The following is a 23,397-nucleotide window of genomic DNA, read 5'->3' as shown; positions in this document are numbered from 1 at the left end:
TTTGTGGATATCGTGCAACAGCATACCTCCAAAAGAGAAACATTAATGTATCCAAGAAGCATCAAAGCGGGCACTTAAAAAGTCATCAATCGCTCAGGGATGTCAACTTATCTGCAAGCAGCAGAGGCATGACCAAACACATACTGTGTAGATACATTCATTCTCAGAGCACAGTCATGTATTGGTTTTATATGTTGTGTTGACACTTTGCTCTGTCAGTGGACTGATCTTCTCAAGGCCTCAAACAATCTTTTCTTCAAGTCACAACACAACCGCTTCTAGCACAACAAAAGAAACCTGATGAGAAACTAAATTGAAAGAATTAAAGGTACAGCAGCCAAGACTGGCAGGGTTTTTGTATTCTGTACATCGTCAAAACAAATCAGAGAAAGGAACATTCTGTTATTTTATTTCAGGATGTCCGCAGGTCATTAAAGTCCGCATGAAATCAAAATTTACTTTATTACTTGATGGAATAAAAAGTGTTTCTCTTCAGGTGTGTATGTCTAGTTTTCCTCTAATAGGGACAAATATTTAGTGCAAAAGAGAGGGTCAAGGGGTCGAGGTTTGTCTGGTTAGCATGACCCAGACTCTGGTGCTATATGTCATCATTCATTGATAACCATAATTGGTGCTTTGTTATAGGGACACTGATGTTTTTGAGATGTTTGGTCTACCATGTTTTATGACCTGTACCATCACACCATTTAGGTGTGCCAGGTGACTTGGGATGGAGTTCTGTTGTTGTTTTGCTTGACTATATAGAAGATAGTTGTCCAAATGTTCTAAACAGAATGTCTCTTTTTTCAGGCTGCTGTGAATGGTGACATGTCAGTAGGAGAGGGATTGTCAGAAAACGACAGTGGTCTGGAGATGACCAATGAGAACAGCCCACTGACTGCGGCAGAGCCACCTTCACCTTTCTGCCCCAAACAGAATGGAGGCGCAGCCTCACCTGCAGGTACACAGACTCGATTTAATATATACATTTTCATTTTATCATAGATGTAATTCCTGTAAAATTTAAACCTGTTTTTACATGTGAATGTTAGGTATCCTTATAATTATTATTAAATATTGGATATAACTTTAGCAATTCTGTCACACTAGTCTTATTTTAACACGAATGTGGCAATACCTTGGAGTATAGATGAACCGATCTGATACTCAGTATCGGTATCAGCTCCGATATTGCCATTTTCTGCCAGATCGGGTAATGGTTAGGCAAGACTGATCCAAATCCTATATTCTGCATATACTATTTTGTGTTATTGTTAAGCCACATGAAAGGCAAAAAAAAAATCATAATAAAGTGCCATAAAGTTCTTGTGCACTATATTTCAAGTGTTCTGAAGAGGTTCCATAGTTCAGTGTGAGGTACAGAATATTTAAGTCCTTAAATTCAAGTTCATGTAAACTCTTCTCTCCACTGCGGCTGTCTGTCATCCTCCTTTCAGCATTCAAACGGCGTGTCGTGTTCGGTTACTACAGTTAAGACGATGAAACTCTTTCTAAGAGTACACAGTAAGTGAAGTTTAAAACTGTTAAAAGAAAAGGCTCAATAAACTATCGAACACATATAATACACTACGCATCAGTATCTCTTAGCTTTGTGCTTTGAACTTCTCTATGTGAAGCACTGCACACTTGACGCACACTGACTCATTGCTTCAAGCATATCATTCTGTGCACAGGATGCGAATAAGCGCTTTATGCAGCTCTGTATTGAGCCTTCATATTATAATGATTTTGCACAAATATTATATATTAAATATTAATGTTATTTTTCTTGACATTGATTTAAAAATAAAACTGCTGTTATCGGATTGAATCTGTATTGGCCGATATTCAGAATTTTCATTATCAGAAAAACATTATATCAGTGCATCCCGACTTTGAAGCAGTTTGTTATAATGTTTATCCTGGTGAAATACCTTAGGTTTTTTGCTTGTATTTTCAGTGGAAGTCCACAGTGTTACAGACAGTGTCAAAACTAAGTTTTAATATTAAGGAATATTAATATTAAATGGAATTTTTTTTTTTTTTTGGTCGCACACAGTTTCATAGATTTATGTCACATATTATATTACTACTACAAATACTAAATACTGTTTTTTAGTTAAATATATGAAATGAAATGATCACTCTGCTGTTTGAATTTCAGAACCAGGTAGGCCTAGGATGACGTATTATGCAGAATGTCTGAAATTTCTTGTAACCTCTTATTCTTCCAGATGAGAGCGAAAACAGCATCAGAAGAAAGCGATCTCGTAAGCGCTCTGACACAGAGGAAGACAGCGCTTGGGATTCCTCCTACAGTGAGGTGAGAATTTATGTACTACTATATCTGATCTTATCGCACATTGACAGAACCCATTCCAAAGTTCATTTTGCTGCTGTTTCCCGACACATGGCTAAAACAGGTCAAAACACAATTGCTTTACCCCAGAAAATATATATATTTTTTAAACCAATGGCAGTATTGTTAAATAACTGAGGTGAAAGCACAACAAAATCAGTAATGTAATCATATATGAATCCATTCATTCACCACAATACACGTTCATAAACAAACATCATGAAACATACAGGAAAGCACGTAGAAACCTGAGTTTCGTATCACTTCTTTTAATGGTCCCTTATGAGGCATTATCAGCATAATGAAATAAGACATGCAAAAGATCACATTGTGTGGCATTCCTGCACCCCCCCCCCCTCCCCTAAACAAACACTGCCATACACATGCGCACTAACTGCAAACTGAGTGCATGTGTATGCATGTCTCTGTGTGAGTTGTTGTGATACATATCTGTACCATCAACACATTTCACCCTTCAATGTGATAAGGGCTATTCATTCTCTACTGTAAAAATCAGATAAATCATGATAAGTATAATTGACTATTTTATATCTGTTCTGTAGTGTTTATGCTTGTCTGCGGTTTTACTCTGTATTGATGAAACTTGTGCACCCAGTTCAAGGAGAAAAAAAACTAAACATAGAGGATATGAGTCAGATTATGGCCATTTATACAGCTTACAGACTGAACAGGTGCTCTAATGTGCATAACAGTTTGCTTTTACCTTTTTAGGTAAGATTATTAAATTAGGGCTGGGACTTTAAAGCGTTAATTGAGATTAATTAATTACACAAAAAATAACGCGTAAATTAAGATTAATTAATTACAGAAAAAAAATTCCCGCATTTTTAATAACTTATTTTTGCACCGCGGAACGTTTCTCACTGGATGAGTTTCGGCGGACCGATTATACTGAAAAAATACTGTCAAATCTATATAAACAATAAAAAAAAGAAAAATAAACAAGAAATGAACATTAAATAGTATTAGTAACTGCACTTATTGATGCAAAACAATATTAATTTTATGATTAAATTATGTTTATAATATATATATATATATATATATATATATATATATATATATATATATATATATATATATATATATATATATATATATATATATATATGCATGTGTGTGTAATAAAAAGTATTAATTGACATCAATTATCAGTTATCATATCATATATCATAGTGGTGATAGTGATAGTGGCCATTAAAAAAAACTTAAAAGTCAAACCACTAATTATTATTTGCTCTACATATGCATACGCAATATTATGGTTTCAGGAAAAGGCTGATGTTGGGTCCGGTAGTGAGAAGGGTCTGCGGCAAAGGCCTCGTCCAAGGATTATTTTTCAGGCAGGACTGACAGCTCACAGCAAACCCCGCAACAGAGAGAGGGGACATAGCAAACAGGATCTCGACAACCTGGTAATGCTCACATTCACACACACAAAGCCTTTTTATTCTTTAAGTGAATTTCTGTCAGTCGGACTAACTGAATTCAAGGCCGACATATTGATCACCCTGTTTTGTTTATTTTTTATTTATTAATTTTATTTTATGAAATGTCTGCGTCTTCATGGAGAGAGCACGTCATGGTTGCTTAGCAAAGGCAGACGCCTCAGGGGCGCAACTGCCAGAGCGCTTTGGAAAGAAGGAGAAAGCGGCGCGCCTAGCGTTTTCCATGGATTTTTAGGCTCGAAATGTGAACGGCCCCGAAAAGTTCTTGGAGGCAATTATAGGCTACAGAAATGCTTTGATGAGAGACTTGACCATAACAACATTTTAGATGCCGTGGAACAAGATCGGTCCACTGCTAAGTCAGGATTTATCATCCCATAGCGCAAAGACACATTACTTTTTTGATACGCTTAGAGGAATTTATTTGCAAAATGCATTTCCTTCTCCCATTATTTATTTTATTTATTTGAAATTCAGAGTTTCCATCACTCGATTCTAATGCGATACTACAAAATGTGCATAAAAGCAGGGTGATAAAACTCAGCTATAAATATTTTGATTTTTGTTTTTTTTGTGGTTTATTTTGCTCAAACTTGTGATTGTGTGTGTTTTTAGGTTTCTAGTGTTCCTGAGGGTCCCACACTAGAACTCATGGAACAGGACTCTAAAGACTCTGCACAGAGCAGCACCACATCCATCTCGACAACTGACACAGTTAGCCAACCTGAGTACAAGGTACCAGGACATCTCTCTCACACACACACACACACACACACACACACACACACACACACACACTTATCCACCTATCATGTCATGTCCCGTTCCTTTTTATGTTCATGCACAAACAACACACGAGTATCTATATTTGTCCACCTGCCTTTGACATGTAACAGTAGACTCACAGAACTACTCTGTTTGAATGTAAAGATAACAGCCTTTGTTTTCATGGTGTATCCTTTCCTTTGCGTGTCACTAAGCCAGGCAGCTGCGCATTTAGAGAGCATTTATGACCAAGACAAAGAGACCGTGAAGGTCTTGAAAGGGGGTTTTGTGGGTTGTAGCGTCTGGGTGAAACACTGTTGACCACAGACTCATAAATGACAGACACTCGCACAGGTGAGGAAACAACAGGGCTGTTGAAATGGTCCTGATTGATTGAGAGTCATGCTCAGACAAGCTCAGTGTCAGAGGTTTCACTTGTGTCTCAGTCCAGCTCTCTGACTGCTACCGAGCATCTGATTGTCCTTTTTTGTGGAACAGGATCAAAGAAATATGTGCAGTGATCATGTTAATTGTCCGTCTTATTTAAAGGGATAGTTCACTCATAAATTAACAGCTACGAGTTGAAACCTGTATGATTTTTCTTTCTCTGTTTAACTCAAAAGAAATTACTTAGCAGAATGTCCAGGCTGTAAAGGAACAAAAAGGACTGAAAAGCTCCGTAAAACTAGTAATGAAGAAGCCATATTTTCAGATAGCTATGTGTAAGGAACAGACATCTCATATGCCATTGTTAAAGGGGCTGTATGTAAGTTTTTGACTCTACTAAAGTATAAAAATACCATAATATGTTTGCAGATATTTAAGAAACATGCTAAGTTCACATACTTGTTTATCTGAAAAACAGTGCTACAGTCAGTCATTCTCTTTTGAAAATGTGCTTTTCATGCTGGAATGTCTGTCTCTGTTTTAGTTTGTGAAACCCTCCCACTGCCAGTTTACTCAATTGTATTTCAGCACTCCGGGTTGCCAGTTGACGAATAAAACAAGTGTATTTCATTTTATTCATAATCAAGTGCGCTCATTCCTGTTGGTGTCGCCAATCTGGCAACCTGCTTATGCATCAAGTCTTAGGAGGAGGGGCCAGGTAAAAAAAAAAAACCTTCTCCAATATTTTGAATTTGGACTGCAATACCTAGTTCAACCACTCGGTGTCAATCCTACATACAGCACCTTTAACTGAAATTTGTGACTCCTTCCTGTTAAAATCTGGTACAGGTTTCAATGAACAGAAAATATGAAATCATGGTGAACTGTGTGTCTCATTTACATTTCTGCTCCTCAGGATAATAAAGGCTTTGGTATTGGAGAGTTAGTCTGGGGCAAGATAAAGGGCTTTTCTTGGTGGCCAGGGATGGTGGTGACCTGGAGAGCAACAGGGAAGAGGCAGGCCTCCCACGGCATGCGCTGGCTACAGTGGTTTGGCGATGGGAAATTCTCAGAGGTAACAAACAAAATAAAGGGTTGTCAGAATACCAGAATCCTGCAGTACTTGACACTAAATTATGTTTTAGTAACAAGGTGTGGGAGGAGCGCGTCAGATACTTAGCCTAATCCACACCGGTGGAACACAATCAAGTATTCAATACCATAGTATAAATACTGCTGACTTACCTTTATCCATTGACAGTTTATCAAAATCCCTTCTCAACCCCATCTCCTCACTTTGAGTTCACTTTACAAGGGTACTCTAGGTTCGGGCCATTCCCGAGCTCTGAGCCTTTCTCCTGACAGCACACCAAATAGGCATATCATACCTCAGCTAATCATATGTAAGCGTGAACTCGTGAATAGCAATTAGGGCTGTGCAGATAATCAAATGCGATGGGTCAGTAAAGCCGGTTCTGATTAATAGTAAATCTCCACAACTGCTTTCAGATGGAGCGGCATTTACTACACAGAACCGTAGTTCACTGACGGGCTACGCAATATCAAATTCATAATTGCCGATGTATCGCCTGCAATAATGAACGCGATATTCAAAACATACTAAGGCACACTAGAGCTAAAACATGCTAGAGCATGCTAATCTTAGTAGCAAGATGGTTACATGCCAACAGCATATTAATAATGTTAGAAACATGATTAACAACATGCAAATCATGCTAAAACATGTTAGTGATATGTTAATCATGCTAGAAACATGGTAGCAATATGTTAATTATGTTAGCAATGTGATAACGACATGTAGCAACATGTTATCAACATGCTAATAATGCTCACAGTGTGCTAAAACACACTAACAATATGTTAGTCATGATAGCAAATGCTAACATCATGATAATCATGTTAAAACCATTTTGGCGAAATTCTAGCAACATGCTAATCAAGCTAACAACATGCTAATATCATGCTAATCATGTTAGAAACATGTTAAAAAAATGCAAATCATATTGAAAACACATCTAAATTTTAATCTTTACAATGATTTTAAACTTCAAGCTTTTATAATGACTTCAAATTTTCAGGCTAGGGTTTCTCAAGCCAACCTAATGTTTGTTTTGACTTTTTTTTTTATCTAGTTGTAGTTATTATTTGATCCTGGGGCACCTCTGACATCAGAAGTTTGAACCACAGCTCTGCTGTTACATGAATTGTGAAACAAAAGTGCCTGAAATTTCCATATGAAGCAGATTGCTTTAATTTAATAAATTAATTTATATAAATTCTCCTCAAAATTGCTTATTGTTATTATATATACAATTTAATTAAACATGAAGTCAAATTTTCTGTTGTTTTACATTGTGTATATTGTGTGTATACTGTGTAAATTGTACATACAGTTAAACCAAAAAATATTTTTTACCAGTTTTTGTTTTTTTATTAGTGGGTCCAGGACACTAAAGTTAATTTATATAAGTGAGGATAGCAAAATAAAGTAAACTGTCATGTTATACCCAAAAAAATGTCATATAGTGGACGACAAGTAAAATTTATAGACATTTGAGACCCCAGACACTTTGACCTGACCATGTTTTGCTTAAGAGTTTTTTCTTTAATTGCCTTTTTACACCAAAGACTGAACAGAATTAAGCATTGCTTGGTATTTGGTTAACCTCAGTTGGTATTATCTAATTGTGTACTTAAATTTAACAGCTGACAGCTAATCAACCAAATGCATTACATACCTTTCTATCAAAGTTATCTGACATTAACAAGATGAATTTGTTCTGACACAGCTGAGTTATTGCCATATTTTATTACCATTTTCTAAACTATAGCAAATAAACTGATAATGTGAGAAATATTGAAGGTGTCTGAATAAATTTAGGTTTTACTGTATATGCATAAACATATAGAGAAAATAAGTTAAATGAAATATCTAATTTTATAACAACATGTATTAATAACAAGCCATTCTTTGAAATTCAAGAATTCTTGCCTTGAACCCTGGTTATTTTCTGACCCTGGTGTCATGTGTATCTTGCAGGTGTCTGCTGACAAACTCGACTCCATCACAGCCTTCCCAAAGTTTTTCAACCAGTCATCCTACACTAAGCTGGCATCCTACCGCAGAGCGATCTTCCAGGCCCTGGAGGTGAGAACAGAGATCAATCTATGTTCATTGTTTTATGACACTTAAAGACAATTGTTTCTTATGGGCAGTTAGACACAACAATGCAGTTTACAGTATATTTAGTACATTTAATAGAGGATAATAATAAACATTTTCACCTGCTGTTCTGAAAGCTTGAAGCATGGGCTTTACTTGTACATTTTGAGGAGTGTATGTGTTTTTGTGTGAGATAAGCTGGAAACTGGGCAAACACTCATCTGGAAAGTCTGGAATTCCCCAGAGGTTCCTTAATTATCTTTCTGTGAATCGTACCTCCTAACAAACTTAACAAAAGCATCCAAGTCCAGACATGCACCAGTACAACAGGACTGGCTGTGCTTTACTTCTCTCTCTCTCTCACTTTCTCTCTCTCTTTCTCTCTCTCTCTCTGTTGTTGTACGCCTCTGCTTCACAGTCTATGCAGCATGATTAATATCTGTAATTTGTCTCCTTTTCAACAAAGAGGACAGTCTTAGTAAATGTATGTTATTTTAGACACCGTACTCATAGTTGATTTTATTCCGCTTGAGACTTAGAATGATGGTTTCTGTTTTCTTACACTTACTGTGATCTACTGTTCTCCCACTGTCCGTGTGTCGTCAGGTGGCTAGTATACGAGCAGAGAAGACTTTTCCTCCAAGTGAGTCAGACAGTCTTGAAGAACAGATAAAGCCCATGCTCGACTGGGCTCATAACGGCTTTCTGCCCAAAGGTCAAGAGGGCCTGAAACCCAGAGAGAACGCAGGTGAGCACATCATATGACTCTCTTTTATAACTCACACCCGATTCTTTTTGAAAAACTGCTTGAATAAAAAGGTTTGTCTCGGGGTCAAAAATAACACAGCTAAATGCTTATGAGAATAGGGTGTTTATCATGAGCACAGTTTAAAGCATGAATAACAGTGCGTTATATTACAAAATATTGATCAATGTAGAATTTATTTAAACCTACTATAGCTCAAGAACATATGCTACAGTAACATATTCACAAGTAAGGCAATTCTGGTCGATTACAGTTTAGTCAATACATATTTTTGTGCTTTGGACAATAACTGATTGATGGACGGTATTAAAATTCTGTACAGTTTTGTATAAATACAATTATAAGGGGCCGTTCACATATTGCGCCTAGTTGCGCCCCTGAGGCGTCTGTCTGTTGCTAAGCAACCATGACCCGCTCTCTCCATGAAGACGCGGAAATTTCAGCAAAGGAAAAATGGATTTGCTGCACTAAAAATCTCTTGCAGTAGCTCTGCTACTAAATTTATTTCAAAATGGCAATCCATATATAGCTATGGTCAGCTGTTCTTTCATCTTGGCTGAGCTTTCAGCATTGTTACGGGAAAGGATGAAGCTGATTGGTTGGTTCTTGTCACATGACCCGCGGTGCGCTTGCGACATTCTGAAAAGTTGAGATGTTTTTAACTCGATGCGGTGCGGACGCCCCTGGAAAAAAATGGGTGCTGCGCACTGCGTCACTTCCATTATGAGCACGCATACCGCGCGCCTACATTGGAAATAACTAACTTGCATGTGCAAAAGACGCGATATGTGAACGGCCCCTAATAAAACACTAAAGACTAAATCTGACATGAATTTCGGCATCACATCATTATGATATAATTGTAAGATTTTATAAAGATTACATTTAATAATATTACTGAATTATTTGTGCTTTTAAAGATTAACTTTGGAGGAATATTAGATGAAGGCAAATGTAATCTTAATGTAATGAATTTTTTTAAATAAATAGATGCCCCAAAATGTATGCTTTTCGAATATAGGCCAGCAGCCAATGTAGTATCAATATATATCGTGCCTTGAGATGTTAGTTAAAAGCAAAAATAGATTAGAAAAGTGTAGCTTGGAGCAAAAATGTATCATCAGACACCACTTGGTTTGTTATTTAGCTATTAATTCAATGACATTTAGACAAATGTTCTTTTTATGGTCACTGAATACACAAACTATCAAAATAAAGACAAATATTAACGTGAACCAACATGACACGTGAACAGACAAACCCATAAAAAACACTTAAACCGTTAAAGTGGTTTCTGCTGGCAGAATATAAAGCATTGCCAACTTGTTAAGTCATATTAAGCGTTAGCAACAGGAAAGTAATGTAACTTGTTGGTCCAGTTTTTCTCCCAATTATCAAATTGGGAATGTTATGAATTCATTTGTAGTCTCACTGTAGTTGAGCTCCAAGACTGTGTCCTATATATTTTTTAAGATTACATTTACATTTTTTAAGGTTAACTTCATGTGAATGTTACATGATTAAAAAGGTAATCTAAATGTAAAATTATATTTAATATCAACAGACACCAATCCATTAAAAAAATAAAAAATAAAAGGTTAACATGAATCAACACAAGATATAGTTTATTTATAAATACATAGGGGTATGTGTGTGTGTGTATATATATATATATATATATATATATATATATATATATATATATATATATATATATATATATATATATAATTTGATTTAAAAAAAAAAACTAAATAATTATCAAACAAACAGGTTATAGGACAGAATGTGTGGAACCCTGTGAAGAAAGTTTGTTTAAATTCTGTGGAACTCGATGGCTGTCAAGTCTTTGTGGTATTGCCTCAGGCATTAGGGTTCAGTCAGGTATTGGCAGCTTACTCTCTCACATTCACTGACTCTGTGTGTCTGATCATAAACCTTTGTTTGGCTTCTTTTAACCTGGTCCATCATATCTAAATGTCTATACCTTGAGTTTTTAGTAGAACACTTCAGGATGGACTGCAAAATGGCTTCAGATCATTCAGTGTTGAACTGGTTAAACTAAAACATAAAATCATTCAAACACACAGAAACCAAAACTAAACATTCACATAAGCATTTATGTGTATTTCCTGAATGTTTCTAGGAGATATCAGGGCATTTCTAAGAAATTTAGTTATCAGGTTCTTAGAAATGTGAAAAACATTATCTCATTCCCTTTCTTCTGGGAAAAAAAAGTAATATATCAGTTCAGTGACACTTCTACATGCCAAACGTATTTATATAGGCAGTCATTATGTTTTCTATTCACTTTATATGAAAGTGAAAATTGGTGCTTTTTAGGAGTAATTAATGATAAAGAAACTTAATTAGGGGAAACTTCATACTTTATTACTTATTGACATGATAATAACAATATTCACAATCTGAGCTGGTCAGACATTTGTTGGCATGGTTTGGGGTGTTTCATCTCATTTAAAGAAGTCAGGCCCTTAAGTATTTTTCTAAACTTTCTGGTTGAAACTTATCTATCAACTATTAAGTTTTTTGAAAATGGTGCCAAGAGTAAGTGTTTACATGTAGTTGATACTTAAAAAACCTAGGGCTATTTAGAGATGTTTCAGTTTAGCACCAAAAAAACTGAAAATAATCCTGTGGATGAGCAAACAAAAATGCTTGGCTCTGGTGGTGTGGTCTTACAGTGGAATCAGAAAGAGGAAATACCATATCTAATTACTTTATAACTTTATAGATACCTGGCTTTTTCCCACAGTCATTACAGATTTGCTTTGTCTAACAGCTGCCTGTCTGCTTATTCATGGCTGTATTTGTCTTGGATAGTTTCTTGATGCCTGAGTTTTAATTTGCCACCAAATTAAAAAGAAGAAAAATAAGGTTGTATTTAGAGCTGCACAATTAATCAAATTTATTATCACGATTACAATTAAGCATGCCACAATTACGTAATCGTTTTAAGCGGCAATTCATCGTTCAAAGTCCACTTATGTTATTTTGCATGCTTTATATACACGCTTACCGTATTTTTCAGACTATAAGTCGCATCTGAGTGTAAGTCGCATCAGTCCAAAAATACATCATGATGAGGAAAAAAACATATGTAAGTCACACTGGACTATAAGTCGCATTTATTTAGAACCAAGAACCAAGAGAAAACATTACCATCTACAGCCGCGAGAGGGCGCTATATGTTTTCAGTGTAGACTACAGGAGCATAGAGCAACATCTCTGGCAGCATAGAGCGCCGTCTCACGGCTGTAGACGGTAATGTTTTCTTTTGGTTCATTTCTCTCGCTTTACGTCAAATTAATTTTGATAAATAAGTCGCACCTGACTATAAGTCGCAGGACCAGCCAAACTATGAAAAAAAGTGTGACTTATAGTCTGGAAAATACGGTATATTTTAGATTTTCTTTCTTTCTACACGTTATCTTAAGGGTTTTTCCATTGTTTTAGTTTTAGTATAACATTACAATAACAGCCGCAAACTCAAGGGTGGGGGCGGGAGGGGGGCTGGTTATATTGCAATATTGTAAATATTTGTTTTAAACCAGGAAGTTTGCGCAAGGATTATGCGGTGAACCACTTACTCTCAGTCGATTCACTAGAAAGTGAAAGTAAAAACTGATGGCGCTTTCGATGACGAAAGACAAATCTACTTCATATGGTAGCTAAATGTTTTAATTTAGTTCTCCAATATTTCTCTTGTGGCCCGAACATATAGGCTAGTGGAAAATAAATACATTTTTAAAATAAATAAATAAAGAGAGAGGAAATGTATTTTGTATAAAAGTTTTTTTTTTTTTTTACTTAAAGTTTAGTTATTTAATTTAAATTTTTTGATGATTGTAATGTTAATAATTTAAATTACAGGTCTATAATCTATAAACACTTTGAAGCCCTTTTTAAAACATTTTAAATAAGGAGTATGCTAGCCTAATCTTTACCTCGCAGCGTCAGGTTTGCAGTGACGCACTATTGTGGGGCAAAAAATTAAATAAATTTAAGAATAAAGTAACTTAATAATATGAATAGGCCTAATAATCAGAAGAATGTAACTGGCCTACATTAATTGAAAATGACAAATTAGATATAACTAAAGGGTATAAAATAATTGTATTCAGAAATGTTTGTGAACTCTTTTTATTATTATTTTTCAATTCGTTATTGAAAAATGGTCTTCAAATAAGGAAACAGGTGCAGTTAATCGCCGGCGTCAGTCACAAAATTTATATAAGCCTTGGCCTATATATATATATATATATATATATAGTTACGGGCTGTGTATGCAGGCTTGGGAATCAGACGAGCGAGGACGATAATAAATCAAAAGAGGAGTTTAATGAATATCAGTAACTTCAGAGGTAACATACAGAGTAACATAGATAATCGCGGACAGGGAGGAACTGAACAGACAGGGTTTTAGACACAAGGGAGGTAATCTGGGGAATCGAGAACAGGTGGGGATTAATCAATTAACTAAACAAGAAACAGGACATGACCAAAATAGGGAAACAGAAAGTCCATGAACGTAACATATATATATATTTCATATATCGCGAGGACGACTGTCAACAGCTGTTTAATGAATGGACCAAACTTTATGATAATTACCTAATGGTTCCGTTTCCGTTTCCGGTTCCACTAAAATCATTAAACAACTATTAAAAAATATTGGTAGGAAAAAATGCACAATACTCAACTACTCAATGCTCAATACTGTTCATTACTTACTGTCAAACTAATTTAAAGGTTCGGCAATATTAAAATTCAACGTATATTACAACATACGGATCTTCATATGTAGGGTTTGGGTATTTTTTCCGGTTCCTATTCCATTTAAATAAACTATGATTATGTTTTTTAATATTTTACCTTCATTGAATGTAATGTTGCTGGAATGTAGTAAGTGATGTTGAGTTATTTTACAAATAAATATTTCACTTTGTTTATCACTCTTGAAATGACCTGTACACTAAATAATCTAACCATCATACTTACATAACAATAGCAGTCTATTTATTTAGTGGTCCAAGTTGAAGTCAGTATGTATATTAATGACAATATGTGACAAATATAATGTAATGTAGTGGGGGCTGAGGCTGCGTGTGGCAGGTAAAAATGTAAAGTCCAAAGTAGGGCTGGACGATATGGAGCAAAAAATATATCTCGATATATTTTGCTATATCTCGATATGCGATATATATCTCTATATCTTTACAGGAAAAATATACCCCCTAAAACTACTGCAAAAACAAATATGCCAAATATTACATGTTTAGGGCCCAATGAAACGTCTTATTTTTTTCTTCACCATATGCTTTATTGTTACCTAATTCTGTGTTTTAGCATGTGTAATTATTTAAATGCATAAAAACAACTTAATTAGTTTAAAAAAATCTTAAAATAGCCTTATGTGAAATTTTTTCCCTTCAGAAATTCTGTGTATTTACATTTTTCTGGTTGTCAAATGAAGGGCATAAAACATTTATTTAATTTTTCTTTTAATTATTTAAAATTAAGCAAACTTTATTTTTTGGTAAACAAAGGGGATTTACTATTAAAAATAAAACATGGAAGAAATGTTGTGTGATTATTCCTTAAAAAAATATGTTCATTTCATTTTAATAATAGTAGTAGTGGGCTATGTACATTCTGCTGAACAATAGTAAAATATTTCTGCCAAATACTTTTATTTTGACGGGTTTACCTTAACAGTTCTGTGTATGTGATACTACAGTCTATGATGTGATATGAGCTAGTTTTACTCAAATCAAATGGTCAGATGCTTATGAAGTGACTCTCGGTGCAGTTCTGGAGATGTTCCTCATGTGTTCACATCTTTATCAGTGATAGGAAAGACGCTGAAATCAGCGCGAGCATCACGCGCTTCCGTGTGTTTAATGAATGAAGACGCGCTTCTGCGCCATTCGTTAACACAGACACGCAGAACATGCAGGATTCATATTTAAATAGACTTTTCCGGGTTAATATTTGCAGATATTAGTCTATATCGCGATTTGATTTAAGTGCATGACCTACTTTTGATAATTCATTCAAAATGTAACCAATTCCGTGACATTCCGCATTAAACTGTAAATACCGTTTTTATGACTGGATTCCGTCCGCGTTTTCTGCATCGCGGAAATCATTGGGCCCTACGTTAGACATCTGCCTTCTGTTCGTCCTACGCCTTAAAACCAAAGTATCTCCATATAATGGAGCCAGTTGTCCTTTTGTTTTTAGACTTTGTTTTTTAGACTAGTTCTATACACGCGAAGGGAGTGGGGACAAAAGCAAGGAGGCGGGGGCGAGCGAGCGGGGGCGAGCACAGCACAGAGAAGGCAAAGAAGCAAAGTGGCGGAATCAGAATTAAATATAAACAACATATCGATATATACGATATGTCAAAATCCATATTGTGTTTAAAAAATATTGAGATATATTTTAAATATCGAGATATCGCCCACCCCTAGTCCAAAGGGTCTTCTTTCCAAAGACACCAAAATTATTATTAGTAACACATTGAAGTAAGGAACTGTTGCAATTTTAAGTAAGGTGGGGCACTTTCAGCTGTGAGTCCCATAATGGGGGGTTTGGTTAAGAGGTTAATAAACTAGTGTTTTAAGAGTCAGTATCGCAAAGATGAAGGTGATGATGCTGACTCGCCATCTCATCATTGGACATACATTTAAAAAGAAATGGATCTTTACGGATTACATATTAATAAAAGTTTTTGTTTTGGATTGGATTGGAGTTATTTAGATTTTTTGTCATTTAAAGCTTTTTGTAAATATACTCAACATGTCTATAAGGAAAATATTTGCTGAGTTTCAGTGCATTTTTGTGAAGCGCTCCTGTTCAAGACCGAGACGGCAAGCGCATCCTATTTGTTTTCTTTATTTTACAAAAGCAAAACGTTTTCTTGATATTGTGAGTGCACACAAATAAAAATAGACGCTTTAGAGTTTCAAACAATGTATTATTCTTACCTTTATGGACAAAAATGACAGCATATTTAATTTGTTTCCACTGATGTCCTGAAGCAGGCTTCAGCTTCCATTCTCCACACAAACGATTGGATATGCGCCTAAAAGTGCACATTTATCTAGGTTAAATGTTTAAACTAACATTGTGATATGCTTATATTTTAAGGTTATTAAGATTCTTTTGTAATGTGGCTTTATTTTCACAGCGGCACATTTCCCCCAAAATTTGCATTACTGTAATTGTAAAAAAAAAAGTAATAAAATGAACCTGTCTGGACACAACTTTCCATGAGGTAAATTAGCACTAATAATGATAATATAAAATAAATAATTGAATATATATATATATATTCATCATAAATAGAACGAGGCATCAGTTAACTGTCTGGGATTTGTCGTACTGTGCCGCACTCATATTTTGAATGTAAAATTATTGCAACATGAAAGTCTGTTTTCTCATTTATTTATAACGTTTTATAATTTATTTTATGTAGTAATGCTATAGGCATTGGCCAGCTGCTGAAGTAGTTCTCACAATACAGTTGCTTTATTATTATTTACAGTTCATTATTTACAGTTCATGTGTGATCATGTGATTGTAACAATGAGTAATATAAATCTACTTGTTTCTCTTCCAGCTGAGTATTGTGTTTTTCCCCTGGCTTCAGAGAGCTCAGCGCTGCTGGACTCCAGCCCTCCGGAGCTCCCCCCCTCTGCCAAGAGAGCTCGTCTCAGCCTCTGTAAGGCCAAATCTGGCACTGAGGACGTCTACAGCAGAGGTTAGAGCTCACACATGTGCTATTATTTATGTTCATGTGAGACTGCTGCACACCAAATGTGACGTTAAAGGATAAGTTCAAAAATGAAACCCAAATTAAGATATATTTAATGAAACCAGAGAAATTTCTATCCATCCATTTAAAGTCTATGAGTAGGTAATAAGTGTTTTTGGTTTGGAGTGACATGAATTAAGTAAATGATGACAGATTTTTTCATTTTTGAATGAACTAGCCCTTTAAATGACACGTGAATGCAAATGATGAATTGATGTCTTAATGGCCAAATTCCTATATGAAATTGTGTGTTTTATTTATTTATTTATTTTGCAATTCTGAACAATTAATTCAGCCATACAAACCTTTTCAGACAATATTTGCAATATACTTTTGTGTTACTGAATAGCATTGAGCTTTATCTCTCATGTGTTCCTTATGACTGGCAATTCATCTACTTTTCAGAACAAATGGTCCATGAAGTTTTGAAGAATCACAGAAGTATAGAAGGTGTGTAATGTTGCTACCTGTTACAGGTACTGCCTTCACTCATTAAAAAACACATTAGGAGCCATTCACGCAGACCTTTGCCATAAAAAAAATTTGAAGTGTAGGGCAGTGGAATGAAAAACAAGATCTTAAGGTTTATTATAAGTTGAACCAGCCTACATTTATGCAAAAAATGCAAACACAGTGGTCAAATGTGTCCATTTAGTACATTTATGTAGAAAAACTTTAAAAAAGCAGTGCGGCTGAATGCAAAAACGTAGCAACCAATAATGCTTGCCTCATAACTGCATTGGCGCCTCAGATGATCCAAGTTTGATTCCTGGCTCCAGGCCCCTTCTCTTTACTGTTCTCCTCTGTCTTCTCCTGTTATTTCAGGCTCATGTTATTTAAAAAAAAATAATAATAATAATTTTTAAGTTGCAACTTACAAATGAGGAGCAAAAGCAATTCGTCAAAAAATATTTGTAATATATAATTTCAGATTTATTAGACTGTTAGATCAGAAAGCAAGCTAGAGAAAAGCAGAAATGCAGAGAAGATGATTAAATCATTTATTTTTTGTGAAACATTTCTCACTGGTTTATTACTTCTTATCCCATTCTTATGGATGGTTGCAAGAACAAGTTATTCTTGAATTTTGACTCAGCTATCTGTCAATATGCTTGATTTTTTCCTGTTTTAGAGTTCTGCCTCTCTTGTGGAAAGACGAGAGTGGCGACCTTCCACCCGCTGTTTGAAGGAGGCCTTTGCCTAACATGCAAGGTAAGAGTTGACCTTATCCTCCAGATTCTCAAAACACAACTCGAGAATCTGGGAACGCGGATCTCCAACACGTGCTGACATGATTGCTCATGAAAGTGTCAGACAACAGCACTCAATCTTTACACCTGGACATCAGTATTGTATATTGATTACCTTAAGGGGACAAAGGAAGTGCCATGCATGTATGGATTTCACCGTAGATCATTTCCATCATCGCTGCATTATCCTGTTACACTCTGTTTGCAGCAACACGATACACTGCTTCGGGATTCTGGTTGGTAGGACACTTAGCAATGTAAGTTATTTACTCGTGTTTTTATTTGTGCATGTATCAGGATGTTTATTTGGAAATCTCCTACATGTATGATGATGATGGCTACCAGTCGTACTGCACTGTGTGCTGTGGCGGCAGAGAGGTGCTGCTCTGTGGAAACGCCAACTGCTGCAGGTACGAAACCGAATGCATGCTTCTCACAAACTCATTCTTGTCCCACAATCTCTTATTCAATCTCGCATTTCATTTCACTAGCGTCTTGGCATTTCGTCACACTTCACTTCCATAACGGCTACCCCCCCCACCCCCACCCCAATCTCTGAGCTGTTCAGATATTTGTCTTCTTCTGTTCTTCAGCACTGACATATTGGCTTTCTTTTAAGGCAAAGTATGTAATTTATTTACCATTAATTATTTTATTTTTTTATCACAGTATTTTTTATAATTAATTGTTTATTTGGCAGTTGTACTCTTTATTTTATTTATATTTTTTTAACGTTTGAGTTCCAATGAATTGACAATACAGAAATAATCTTAAAACTCATAGCTTTCTAAAGTATTTATTCATTTGTTATAAAATAAAGGCGAACGCTAAACCTAAATAATAAATGAGAGACGGACAGATGAACAAAAGCGCAAAACTAAAATAAACATAAAGCAAAATTTAATCCGGACGGTTCCGGTGCTAGACTTTGTTCTTTATTTTGGCACTTTTTGTGCACCACCTTAAATTTATAAAATGCACACTATCATCCTTTTGAAAATATTTTTCTGCTCCCCATCATTTTCCTGTTTTGTCATCCCTAGGAAATGCTTGTTGGTTGAGTTGTTGTTTTTTTCTTGTTTGATGCTTTGGCTTTTCTGACTCATGTCAGGCTGCTCAAACAAAAAGCATTATTTTAATAGTATCACCTTATAAATGGCTTCCACATCAAACTCAAATAGTAAAAAATATTTGAAAAAAGTACTCTTCACCTTTAACACCATCCGTTTAATTTGCCTTTTTAAAGGCTGTCTTTGATCGGTGTCTGTGCTTGCAGGTGTTTCTGTGTGGACTGTCTGGATATATTAGTGGGAGCAGGAGCAGCCAACAGCGCCCGTGATCTGGACCCATGGCGCTGCTACATGTGTCAGCCTCTGCAGCAGTACGGCGTGTTAAAGAAACGCCACGACTGGAGCCTGAAACTACAAGAGTTCTTCGTCAATGACAATGGACAGGAGTTTGTGAGTCTCATATTAACCTTTATACAGAAGGGAAATACTCTTTTTGCAAAACTGTAGATTTTATTACATTATATTATAAAACATTATATTAACTTATTTTTTTTTCAGGAAAGTCCAAAGATTTACCCTGCGGTCCCAGCAGAGCAGAGACGTCCAATCAGAGTCCTTTCACTGTTTGATGGTATTGCCACAGGTTATTATGATATCTCTTATATTCTATATTCACATTTTCCAGGTAAATTCTAAAAAATTGTAATACACACACACATATATATATGTATGTATGTATATATATATATATGTGTGTGTGTGTGTGTGTATATATATATTAATTATTCTATAATTATATTAATTATTGTATAATTATAATGATAATTATATAGTAATTATTCCTCAAATAAAAGCCGGGGCCTACAGGTAACAGGCTTTTATTTGAAGCAGGCTTTTATTAGAGGCAGGCCTTTATTATATATATATATATATATATATGATATGAAAACAGAAAAATGCTGATTCATAATTTATAAAAATGGTTTCTCTCAAATTACAAGACTTTTAAGTCTATAAATAAATACGTTAATAAATAATACTTTAACATATAATTTTTTTTTTTTTAAGAAAAAAGTGTGATTTCAAATAAAAAACATCCTGCTACAGGCATTTCTGTTCATTTTAATGCTTGGTTTGTGTCATTTAAAATTATTTTAAATAATTTATCATCTTTAGGGAAGTTTGCTGAGGCCCCCTAGTGGGGCCCAGACCCCCATTGCACTATTGGTATTTTATCTAGTAACAAATAAAATTGACACAAACAAAATGAAATTAAAGTTATTTGTGTGTACATATACATGTTAGTGCTGTCAAAATTAGTGTGTTAATGCATGCAATAAACTTTTTTGTTAAACATATTTAGCATTAAACATATTTCACTAGGACTAGGGTTGGCTTACTTACAACTTACAACTGCTGCTTCTGTCTCTCTTTTTTTTTTCTTGACAAAAATTTAATTTATTTTGACATGCAGAATATCTTTATGACAGCATCAAACAGGAGACTTTTTTTTAGATGTGCACTTCAATTTGCTTCAGTGCCAAACGAGTCAAAAGAGCATGGAAAACGTTAAAGATGGCGAGGAGTTTCGGTAGAACATCAGTGAAACATCAGTTAGACGAGATATTGTTAGGCAATACTGTGCTTGTAACATGCTATTCAATTGCGCACACATATGCACCAATGTGCTGTATATCTTTTCATATTAAAGTGCAATTATATATAAAAGGTTGTGAGAAAACACGATATGTCTCAGATGCGTGTCATGTTTAACAGCGGCAGCTCTTAAAGATATAGCAGCCAAAAACCTAAGAACCCAGCTGCTGTGATGTCTAAAAATGCCACTAAACAAATATATGTCTTTATGTTGTTTGTATATTAATTTGAATATGTAAATAGGGCACTAGTGATTTTGAATGCTAATCACTAAGGTTTCATTAATGTGTTTTTTTCTTCTTAATTCAGGTTATTTAGTGCTTAGAGACTTGGGCTTTAAGGTTGATGTGTACATTGCATCAGAAGTATGTGAGGACTCCATTTCAGTGGGAGTTGTCCGGCATGAAGGAAAGATCCAGTATGTGCACGACGTACGCAACATCACCAGAAAAAATGTGAGTTAACAATGTACAAGTTGTGTTGTGCAATGAGTCAATATTTCAACAGTTTGAGCTCTTTATTTATTGTTTTGTCTCAACAAAACATTTGCTGTTTTCACTGAAGACTATTTCAGGTCTGTGAGGTCAGTTTTACTGCTGTTCATACATAATCAGGGTTTATATTAACCGAGTAAGACCCAGACCTCTGAGAGAAGACTGAGAGAGACTGATTGGCGCCATCACCTCACAGGCCACACACACCTGGCTCAAAGTTATTTGTTTAGTAGTGCATTGCTTGTCCCAACAGCGCTTGATAAGGCTAATGGCTTCACCTGAGTCTGGTCTTTGTCGTCGCACCTCCAAATTTCTGTTTGGCTTCCATTATCTCTCCAGCTCACATTCAAACGCTCAGACACACACGGAGCAGCAAGTTGTCTTAAGCCTTAGTGATGGAACACAAAAGCGCTTTCTCCCTTCCTAAATCCTCTCTCCTCGACTCATCCATTCACCCCCTCACCCTCCCATTCAATCACTCATTCACTCACCCATTGTTGTTGCCAAGCTGAATGGGGCGGGAGCACAGAGAGGGAACGCATGAAAGGACTCTTGTCGTGGAAGAAAAGAGAGAAGGGATATATTAGAGGGGGTTTTCGGGGCCCTGGGTTGGGTTATTTATGAAACACTGAAAGAATGAGAAGGCCTGAAAAGAGTCCAGCTGCAGACACGCTCTCACACTGGCACACGCAGATGTGCCAAGGGGAAAGATGTACACAGGCCATTCCCACAGGTGTCTGAAGCATGGGTTTCCTTCAGCAGAACATCTGGAATGTCTGATTAAATGCCCCCTTTGACCTCAGTCACTGACAATTACACCAAATTACTTAGATCTGTCCTGGGAGTTTCCTTATCAAGTAACTCAAGGAACAGTATCAGGCAGAAAAGGTTGCACTTCGTGTCGGAACCTAAAATGTTCTCAGTAAAAGTAGGAAATCAAAATCAAAAAAGTCACTTTGTATTAAAGCGTCTGCTAAATGATTAAATGTAAATGTAAAATAGTGTGCAATAGTTGCTTTCTGAAATTAAATGGCATTCATTTTCTCCATAGGGAGATTGATTACTAGTAACTTAGAAACCATTAAAGAAAAACATACGGTGAGCTACAGGGTTGTTAATGGATGGTATGTGGTCATGCTGAACCAATCAGCATGCATTTTGCATCATTCAGCAATGGAATTCCTTGTGAAAAACTACATTACCCATGATACTGTGAAGAAATCTCCATCAATCAGAGAATGTGACAAGCTAATCATGCCAAAACAGCTCTCAGGGACTTCCCACTCTGAGGAGACATGCAAATCTCCCTATTCTCTCATATTACTTAAAATGTGTGTGTATTGCAATAAACTAAAAATATCTTGTTTTATATATATATATATATATATATATATATATATAATATATATATATAATATATATATATATATATATATATATATATATATATAGTATATTTAATCCATTTCTCTGAAGTTATATCTTTATGTCATTAGCAGTGCTTAATGGGATTGCAATTTTTTCCATCATTAAGTACACAGTCCTGTATCTTTATCTTTTTGATTTTCAAATACATTTTAGCTTCAAATCGAAGGTTTGTAATGTTGTGATTCATCTCCTAGATGGTTCGTTTGGTTCATGGATTATAGCTTGGTAATGAATACTTTTCAAAAGTCCTTATTGGAAAAATAAATTCCTTAAGGGAAAAAACATTTCTGGGAAAAATACTTCCAGACAGTTGCACTCTGTAATGAAACATTTGGGATGTTGGTGAGGTGAATGTGTGGTGCAGCTGTGCTAACACTAGATGATGCTGTTGTGTTGCTCAGATTGCTGAATGGGGGCCGTTTGACTTGGTGATTGGTGGAAGTCCCTGCAATGACCTTTCCATTGTCAACCCTGCCAGGAAAGGCCTGTACGGTAAGACATTATAGACATTATCATCTTATGAATCTAATTAAGGGAATCTTTCATTCTCCTACTCAAACCCCTTGTAGATTCTTTCATTTGTTATAATTACACGCTGTTTCAAAACATTCATTTATTATGGTGATGTGTTTACAATCCGCTCTGTGGCAGGGTTCTTATTAAAACTTTTTATTTAGACTTATCCATTCATCCATCCATTTTCCAAAGCTGCTTATCCTCTGTAGGGCTGCATGGCGGACATGCATTTTGTAGCTTCTTAAGTAGATTTGTGCCATCACACATATAATG

At 35.5% G+C, this 23,397-nt stretch overlaps 1 protein-coding gene across 3 annotated transcripts in view; it reads left to right on the top strand.

Annotated features, from left to right (window-relative positions):
* Nucleotides 1–23,397, top strand: part of LOC113041160 (DNA (cytosine-5)-methyltransferase 3B-like) — a 40,529-nt gene that overhangs the window by 13,402 nt on the left and 3,730 nt on the right. For 2 of the 3 annotated variants that reach the window (XM_026199536.1, XM_026199535.1), the window contains exons 3-17: nucleotides 811–961; nucleotides 2,235–2,323; nucleotides 3,652–3,795; nucleotides 4,444–4,563; nucleotides 5,897–6,055; nucleotides 8,042–8,149; nucleotides 8,771–8,912; nucleotides 16,576–16,716; nucleotides 17,176–17,220; nucleotides 17,903–17,982; nucleotides 18,318–18,430; nucleotides 19,297–19,480; nucleotides 19,589–19,673; nucleotides 20,996–21,141; nucleotides 23,010–23,100. In XM_026199536.1, coding sequence (XP_026055321.1) covers nucleotides 811–961; nucleotides 2,235–2,323; nucleotides 3,652–3,795; nucleotides 4,444–4,563; nucleotides 5,897–6,055; nucleotides 8,042–8,149; nucleotides 8,771–8,912; nucleotides 16,576–16,716; nucleotides 17,176–17,220; nucleotides 17,903–17,982; nucleotides 18,318–18,430; nucleotides 19,297–19,480; nucleotides 19,589–19,673; nucleotides 20,996–21,141; nucleotides 23,010–23,100 — 1,798 coding nt within the window. The remainder of the gene's footprint in view (nucleotides 1–810; nucleotides 962–2,234; nucleotides 2,324–3,651; nucleotides 3,796–4,443; nucleotides 4,564–5,896; nucleotides 6,056–8,041; nucleotides 8,150–8,770; nucleotides 8,913–16,575; nucleotides 16,717–17,175; nucleotides 17,221–17,902; nucleotides 17,983–18,317; nucleotides 18,431–19,296; nucleotides 19,481–19,588; nucleotides 19,674–20,995; nucleotides 21,142–23,009; nucleotides 23,101–23,397) is intronic. The other variant, XM_026199537.1, reaches the window with a different exon arrangement.

Source organism: Carassius auratus, chromosome 23 (assembly GCF_003368295.1).
Source record: "Carassius auratus strain Wakin chromosome 23, ASM336829v1, whole genome shotgun sequence".
Taxonomy (NCBI): Eukaryota; Metazoa; Chordata; class Actinopteri; order Cypriniformes; family Cyprinidae; genus Carassius; species Carassius auratus.
Note: the sequence above shows the minus strand (reverse complement) of the source record. Positions and strands in the feature narration are given on the sequence as shown.